Source organism: Salvelinus alpinus, chromosome 16 (genome assembly GCF_045679555.1).
Source record: "Salvelinus alpinus chromosome 16, SLU_Salpinus.1, whole genome shotgun sequence".
Lineage (NCBI taxonomy): Eukaryota > Metazoa > Chordata > Actinopteri > Salmoniformes > Salmonidae > Salvelinus > Salvelinus alpinus.
The window spans coordinates 13,733,529-13,742,438 of NC_092101.1; the positions used below are offsets into that span (position 1 = coordinate 13,733,529).

Sequence of the window (8,910 nt, forward strand, 5' to 3'; positions counted from 1 at the left end):
AGAAGACAATGTGAGCGCTACCATCAGTCCTGTGTCATGTCAACAGTAAAGCATCCTGAGACCATTCATGTGTGGGGTTGCTTCTCTGCCAAGGGAGTGGGCTCACTCACAATTTTGCCTAAGAACACAGCCATGAATAAAGAATGGTACCAACACATCCTCCGAGAGCAACTTCTCCCAACCATCCAGGAACAGTTTGGTGACGAACAATGCCTTTTCCAGCATGATGGAGCACCTTGCCATAAGGCAAAAGTGATAACTAAGTGGCTCGGGGAACAAAACATCGATATTTTGGGTCCATGGCCAGGAAACTCCCCAGACCTTAATCCCATTGAGAATCCTCAAGAGGCGGGTGGACAAACAAAAACCCACAAACTCCAAGCGTTGATTATGCAAGAATGGGCTGCCATCAGTCAGGATGTGGCCCAGAAGTTAATTGACAGCATGCTAGGGCAGATTGCAGAGGTCTTGAAAAAGAAGGGTCAACACTGCAAATATTGACTGCATCAACTTCATGTAATTGTCAATAAAAGCCTTTGACACTTATGAAATGCTTGTAATTATACTTCAGTATTCCATAGTAACATCTGACAAAAATATCTAAAGACACTGAGGCAGCAGACTTTGGGAAAATTAATATTTGTGTCATTCTCAAAACTTTGGGCCACGACTGTATATTCTGTATTCTATACTATATATTGTATCTTAGCCTATGCCGCTTTGACATTGCTCATCCATATTCTTACTAAATTCCATTCCTTTACTTAGATGTGTGTGTGTTAGCTTTACAATACTCCAGCCGACGCTTGGCATTGGCATGGTGATCTTAGGCTTGTGTGCGGCTACTCGGTCATGGAAACCCATTTCATTAAGCTCCCGATGAATAGGTCTTGTGCTGACATTGCTTTCAGAGGCAGTTTGGAACTTGGTAGTGAGTGTTGCAACTGAGGACAGACAATTTTTACGTACTACGTGTTTCAGCAGTCTCGTTCTGTGAGCTTGTGTGGCCTACCACTTTGTGGCTGAGCCGTTGTTGCTCCTCGACATTTCCACTTCACAATAACAGCACTTGCAGTTGACCGGGGCAGCTCTAGCAAGGCAGAAATTTGACGAACTGACTTGCTGGAAAGGTGGCATCCTATGATGGTGCCACGTTGAAAGTCACTGAGCTCTTCAGTAAGGCCATTCTACTGCCAACGTTTGTCTATGGAGATTGCATGGCTTTGTACTCGATTTTATACACCTGTCAGCAACGGGTGTGGCTGAAATAACCGAATCCACTCATTTGAAGGGGTGTCCACATACTTTTGTAAATACAGTACCAGTCAAAAGTTTGGACACACCTACCTACTCATTCAAGAGTTTTTCTTTATTTTTACTATTTTCTACATTGTAGTATAATAGTTAAGACAAACTATGAAATAACACATATGGAATCATGTAGTAACCAAGAATGTGTTAAACAAATCAAAAAATATTTTTGATTTTTCAAAGTAGCCAAGCTTTGCACTTGGCATTCTCTCAACCAGCTTCACCTGGAATGATTGTCCAACAGTCTTGAAGGGGTTCCCACATATGCTTAGCACTTGTTGGCTGCATCCCAAACCATCTCAATTGAGTTGATGTCGGGTGATTGCGGAGGCCAGGTCATCTTATGCAGCACTCCATCACTCTCCTTCTGGGTCAAATAGCCCTTACACATCCTGGAGGTGTGTTGGGTCATTGTTCTGTTGAAAAACAAATGTAGTCCCGCTAAGCACAAACCAGATGAGATGGCGTGTCACTGCAGAATGCTGTGGTAGCCATGCTGGTTAAGTGTGCCTTGAATTCTAAATAAATCACTGAGTGTCACCAGCAAGTACCCCCACACCATCACACCTCCTCCATGCCTCACGGTGGAAACCACACATGCAGAGATCATCCGTTCATTTACTCTGCGTCTCACAAAGACACAGTGGTTGGAACCAAAAATCTAAAATTTGGACCCTTCAGACCAAAGGACAGATTTCCACCGGTCTAATGCTCGTGTTTCTTGGACCAAGCAAGTCTCTTCTTCTTATTGGTGCCCTTTAGTAGTGGTTTCTCTGCAGCAATTCAACCATGAAGGCCTGATTCACGCAGTCTCCTCTGAAAAGTTGATGTTGAGATGTCTGTTACTTGAACTCTGAAGCATTTATTTGGCCTACCATTTATACTGAACAAATATAAACTCAACATGTAAAGTGTTGGTCCCATGTTTCAAGAGCTGAAATAGAAGATACAAAAAAAGTGTATTTCTCTCAAATTTGGTTTGCCTTGATAATCTATCCACCCGACAGGTGTGGCATATCAAGAAGATGATTAAAACAGCATGACAATTACATAGGTGCACTTTGTGCTGGGGACAATAAAAGGCCACAAAAATGTGCAGTTGTGTCACATAATATAATGCCACAGATGTCTCAAGTTGAGGGAATGTGCAATTGGCATGCTGACTGCAGGAATGTCCACCAGAACTGTTGCCAGAAAATGTAATGTTGATTTCTCTACCATAGGCCGCCTCCATGTCATTTTGGAGAATTTGGCAGTACGTCCAACCGGCCTCACAACCGCAAACCATATGTAACCACGCCAACCCAGGACCTCCACATCTGGCTTCTTTACCTGCAGGATTGTCTGAGACCAGCCACCCAAACTGCTGATGAAACTGGAGGAGTATTCCTGTCTGTAAAAGCTCTTTTGTGGGGTAAAACTAATTCTGATTGGCTGGGCCTGGGCCTGGCTCCCCAGTGTGTGGGCCTATGCCCTTCCAGGCCCACCAATGGCTGCACCCCTGCCCAGTCATGTGAATGAATTTATTTCAATTGCCTGATTTCCTTATGAACTAACTCAGTAAAATTGAAATTGTTGCATTTATATTTCTGTTTATATATTAATCAATTTCTTGGATACCAGTCATTCTTGTCACAGACCAATGTCTTCAGCAGACATGTCAAAGGATATGTAATGTGGTGAAGAATGTGCTTCACAGTTTTGCTTGAATATATTTATTGTCCTTTTATTAGAACCCAGGGAAGTCGCTTGAATGCACATCAGTTAAAACAACTCTGGCACCATACTATCCGCTAGTTAGAGAAACAGGCCAGACAGGCAGAGGATTGGGAGCTACTGGGAAGGACAGAGGAGCCCTTGTCCTCTAATCTGGCCCCAATCAGGTCTGCTGAGCCTTTTCCAGTTCAGCCCTGATAACCTGGCCTGACTAGGAAAATCTAGGAAGTGAACCCTTGACCTTCCGAGGCGGACATGGAGCGATATTGTTTTATTAAGGGTGGTCTACGGTGACACATCCCGAATGGGTCCCGTTATTTAGTGCAGTCCATGCAAAAGCCAAGCTGATGAGGAGTCTAGGTGTCATCCGTTTAATGAGTGGTGCAAACCCATTACAGGAAAGCTGTCTGAGGCTAGCTGAGCATCTGAGTAGCGATGACAGCATCTGTAGTTGACAAACTTACAAAGAGAATCAGATGCACTGCCATACAGTGCATCCATTAGTAATTGAACCCATTAATTGAATCTTTCATGAAACTAAAACCAGCTGGCTCAATGTCCACATTGTTATGTCAACAAACCAATAACTTATTAAACCCAATGAGTATAAGACATGACAAAAACAGAAAGTTTGATGGCAGATCAATTTTTGCACTTTTATTATCTTTCTTATTCGCAATCCAAACACAGATCTGACCATGTGATGTAATGAGGAAGTGTTACCAGGTCATTCACCAGTGTTTGAAATTATCACGCCACTTCACCTTCACCCACTCTGCTTTATACCCGCTTCCCAGCCTGTCAAATGATGCCACCACAGCTGCAGATGGGTTTTGGGCTTGGGTTCTTTGGCCATTCTTGCAGGGGAAACCCATCCACTTTCTCTTTTTGCAGTTTGTTCCACTGTGCATTTGCGTCTTCAAAATCCCACTGGAGAGAAGACAGTTGTGTTGTTACAGGGCAGAGATACCGTTTACCCATTATGCATATTCATTATGGTTGACACATTGTTTGTCTACCTCTTAAATTACATTGTGTTCTTGGTCTAAGGAAATATTCTACACTGCAATAAAAACACAAATGTTCACTGCAACCTGCAAACTGTGATACTCAATGTGGTCACATGTTCAACCAAAAAACTCCTCAGTCCTTGGAGAGCAGTGTCCAAAATATTGAGCCAAGCCCCTGACCAGCAACCAACACACAGGAGGCCGTAAACAGCTCCCAAAATAGCAGAGCTGAGTGACAAATCCCCTATAGACTAGGCAACCATTTTGTGCCTGCTTGCGAGGCAGAATGGCCCTGCTATTCAACACTTGATTTTTAAAAGCAGAATAATGGGGCCACAATGCAAATCTTGAACAATTCAACCCCTCTGCCTCACCTCAACTTGAACAAGCACTCAGCAGAAATGAGCAAAAAAAAAAAACAATACTAATGGGAATTCCAAGCAGCTTTCTTGTGGCTGGGGTTGTTTTCAGAGTAACAAGAAAACAGACCACTTATACAGAGCCCTGTGGTGAGTTTATGTAGCCGGCAAATTGCAAAAGGCCTTTATTATTTCCTCATGAGAATTCAATACAAAAGCAAATAGTGATATGCAAAAATGACCTAAAGCCTTTGTCAGCATCATGGTTTATACTAATTATTTTTAGATCATTCAGTAGTAAATTAAATGCTTTAAATACTTGACCTGTTTGTTCTCCAAATAAGACCAAACAACTTTACAGCTGCATGGCCCTAGACAGTCTAGTACTATATAATAGAAATGAAGGTAGAGGGGCATTACATTCAAAGAATCCAGACAGCCCTTCAGACCTAAAGGAAACAGGTACCAGGTGTCAGGCTGCCAGCCCATCCCCACTTATGGATGATTTGTCTGAGTGTTAGTGATCGAAGATTATGCAATACGTGTCGACGGAACTAAACGGACAAACTGAACCCCCATCATATATTACTAAGTAACTGGACGTCTGACCTTTATCAGACCATAGTTAATGCTAACCAAAGGCAAATAACATTTGAGATGTTAAGTAAACGGATGAAAAACCTCATAATGTACAAACTACAGCCCATAGCTATAGAATGCCACTGCTGACAAAATGACAATGACTCAATTCAGCCATGTTAACTACAGAATGTTCTGAACCCTTGTTTGGGCCCTACTGCTCTTTAATGCACTTAGCCAGGGGAGGTTCACATAATTATCTTTTTCCTGTTTGGTGAATAGTATAAAGTTCCAATTGTTTTCCCTCACACCATTTGCAATTGTTTCAGATTAAATGACATCCTCTGTGACTTGGCTTTCTGCGAAACCACAGAGAGCACCATTATTCGAAAGATGTGAGGGTGCCAATAGAAAATGAATTTCCCACAAGGCATTAAAGACATCGCACGCTCACCCTAACCATTATAAACTTTTCCTAATTATGAGGATGACAGGTTGGTTATGAGTGGACTGTCACGGCACCAGAATAGCAAGTTCACATGGGAAGACCTGAGCGTAATAAAGTAAAGTTAAATAAATAGTAAGTTGGCAAGCAAAGCACTTCAGAAGAGCTTGCAGGTAAAGGTCTTGATTTGACCTTCATTACTTGGTAATAGGCCTGCAATGTGTTCTGACAGAAAATGATCGGCTTCCTTGACGTGTAGATAAATCCCAAGCAACTAGTGTGTGGAGGATGGTTGAACACTATCACCACCTTGTGGCAGAAAGTGGTTTTACAGTTCACATCTGTTGACTACCACATACTACACTTCACTAACTCAGAAGACCCGGACCATATCTCACTGTAGAAGATGATTTTACATAATAGTAAAGTTGTTGATAAAGGATAAAGATTTGTCTTCATCTGACCTCCAGATCCGAGTTGAGGGATGAGGAGTCTGAGAACGTTTCGGAGGTGCAGGGTTCGTCCACTCTCACTACCCTTACTGTCCTCCTGAGGGGATGGCTCTCTGAAACCCCCTCCTCCCTAGAGAGAGTCACCTCCTTCAGACACACCTGAAATCATACATCGAAGTAAGTAAAGGAGGTACAAATCTGAGTTCTATGTCAAGTTAAAAAAAAAACACTTTGCCCACGGCAGACGTTCTGAAGAAGTCTTGACCCTCACCTTTCGCACGGGTTGAATGTTGACATCCATGTAATGCCCCATGTCAGCAAACTTTAGATTCTTCTTACTGGAGAGAACCTGGAGAGGAGCTCCACCCAAGTCCAACTCGCATGAGGAAATAAGAGTGGTGTTTATTTAAAAAGAGGATTATCAAATACTGTGTGAAGCAAAGCCTGGATATGAGAGTTCTCAAACTGCCATTTTGTCTTTTATTCTGTAGCTTAAAGATCTTTAGTTGGTCTTTCATTCCAATACAAGTAAGTATTTAATCAGACATTCAGAGTCCAGCTCCTCAACCCGGGCATATGAAGACAGGACTATAGGCTTACTGGGTGTTTTTGTTTTGTCTTCCAACTGGGGTTGTGCTGAGTGGGGGGAGAGGAGCCGCCCAGGAGACTCTCTGTATCTGGAGAACCCCCTCCAGGCTGCTGCTCAGGGGTACCCTTCCTACACCAGGACAGGACCACGATCTGACCACAAAGTCAAGACAAAACTGAAAAGGGGCGTTGGGGTTCAATTAAATTAGAACTCGGTCAATTCAGGGAGATGACCCGATATTCTATTCACATATTCATAAGCTTGAGAAGGATACAGCAAGATCCAGGGCTGCACAGCACGTTGACGCCAGGAGCCACGGCATGGCTCTCAGTACAAACTCATACTGGGTGTCGTAAAGTAATATGGCCGAGGTGTAGAGGGCACCGGCCAAAGAGCACAGCAACCCCGAGGACACGTGTGCCCTTGAACTCTTCCCTCTGTGCTAAAAGATCAACGTAGAGGTTAAAGTGCTACGGTCATTATGCAGTATTGCAGTGAGCATTATGTTATGTATAACGCCGTGTTTTACTACATAACAGTTGGCTTTGAGGGACTGTTGTGACATTACAGCAAAGTATGGGCAACTCAGACATGAAAGGACGTGGACTATGATGGGGTGTCACTTACTGCTCTGGAGAGGTCAGGGAACTTGGAGGTCCAGGCAATCACAAAAGAGAGCAGACCAAGAATGTAACCCAGGACCTCCATACGGTCCTGCCCAAGAAGACAGCGTAGTAGTCAGTGAGCCATTGAAAAGGTCACTCTGGAATTTATGGGATGTAATAGAAGAGTGATTTCATAGGAGAATTTGCACACTTACATGCAGGAGGTCAGTGAGAAGAAGTCTTCTCCCAGTGAGAGGTCTGTCTACAAGCCCATGGCTGGTCCTGGAGGTTAGGTAGCTCCCTCCACCCACCACCAACAGCAGAGACACGGCCATGAAGTTCTGCCTCCTCCTCCTCTTCATCATCCTCAGCCTCTTCTCTGAGGGGAAAGGGGGCGAAGGTTAAGGATTGCAGTTCTGCTGACTGAACGTTGCCCATTGAAACATAAAAATATATATATTTCACAAGGCCCTCTTCAGCCTCATTTGTTTGGTATCTCGGCTTTATAGATAAAACATTTCTTTACTGTTTTGCCTATGCACATTGTGCAAGTGTAGTGTGTTGATAAGGGCTTGTGGGACAGGATACAAAGCACAAGCTGTGCCAAAAGGGCTATTGTGAGCAGCTCTGGGAAAAAAGGCAAAAGTGATACATGTGTAAAAGGGACCCACCCTCTCGCTTACCTGCTCTGGTGTTCCAACACAAAAATATCGGGAAGATGGAGATGAAATGAATAACTTCTACAGCTGCCATAAAACCACCCATTATGACCTTAAACAATCACAATGGAAGAAACATGGAATATAGTGATGGCGGTAACAGGTAATCATGATCTTATACAGTATAGACCCATACAGCGTCTGGAAATAATATGTCGTTTTGTCACCTGAATAGACAGTTGATTGGAGAGAACTGCCCCGACGGTGCTGCACAAATTGCCAAAGAAACAGTAGAGGACACAGCCTGCCTCCTTGCCGGAATTCCTGTCCCGGCCTCTGCATCTCAGACATACCAGCCTTGAACAAGCATTTCGGACAAAAGTTAAGTAAAACAACTATAATAAGTAGCCTTTACTCCAGGTTTAAATGCGTAATTACCCACATACTCACATAAAACATGATATTATCAAAAGAAGCACCGACAAACAGACGAGTCCGGTCGAGATGCAAACGTTGTGTCTGTTTGAAAAACAGGTCGATATAATGTCGTGGCGCCACCACGACGTAAAGTCAAACGACAGGCTTTCTGATCTGCTTTGTCCATTTGTGACACTCTGTGCTTCCACTCCCATATCTTCTAACTATGCCGTTGACCTAATACAAATCTATGGAATGGTAAATATGACCAGTTGCGTCAGTGGCGCGAGCGACAGGTGGTGCCCAGCACAGGTATGTAAAAGATGTGCGCAATTGTGCCCTGATCACATGCAAATTTACTTCACAAAAGCGCTGCCCAATAGAGACCACTGGTTCAATATACGAATTTAAACGCAAGATCTTGCCAGGGCATGTTGATGCCTTTCCTAAAATAAAATTGAGGTAGATGTAATAAGAAAGTCGGTCAATTGAATTTATATTAATATGATAGTCACATTTTAAAGAATTTATAAGGCACATTTAATGTACTTCGCTTTGGACATAATTGCGTACACCAGTCATGTGCAACAAAGCAAATCAATTGCAAACCAAGGAACACATTTCTAATGGTACAGTCAGACACATTTCTGCTGTACACTGAAAGATAAAGGGCAGTTCTCTTGCGAAAAAAAATGTAGGTGAGCAATAGCAAAGATTGTCTATTATATTGATATTCGAGTGACAGCTCAAACAATGGAAATGCCCGTC

General features: G+C 43.1%; 1 protein-coding gene across 1 annotated transcript; it reads right to left on the minus strand.

The window, feature by feature from the left end:
- Positions 1 to 3,657: 3,657 nt before the first annotated feature.
- On the minus strand, positions 3,658 to 8,513 carry tmem44 (transmembrane protein 44). Its single transcript, XM_071344885.1, has 10 exons — positions 8,176 to 8,513; positions 7,953 to 8,082; positions 7,750 to 7,837; positions 7,282 to 7,445; positions 7,089 to 7,175; positions 6,736 to 6,903; positions 6,473 to 6,613; positions 6,144 to 6,248; positions 5,885 to 6,031; positions 3,658 to 3,957 (listed from the first exon to the last, which is right to left on the minus strand). The coding sequence occupies exons 1-10, from the start codon at positions 8,355 to 8,357 to the stop codon at positions 3,829 to 3,831; spliced, it is 1,341 nt and encodes a 446-aa protein (XP_071200986.1). The 5' UTR covers positions 8,358 to 8,513; the 3' UTR covers positions 3,658 to 3,828.
- Positions 8,514 to 8,910: the final 397 nt, after the last annotated feature.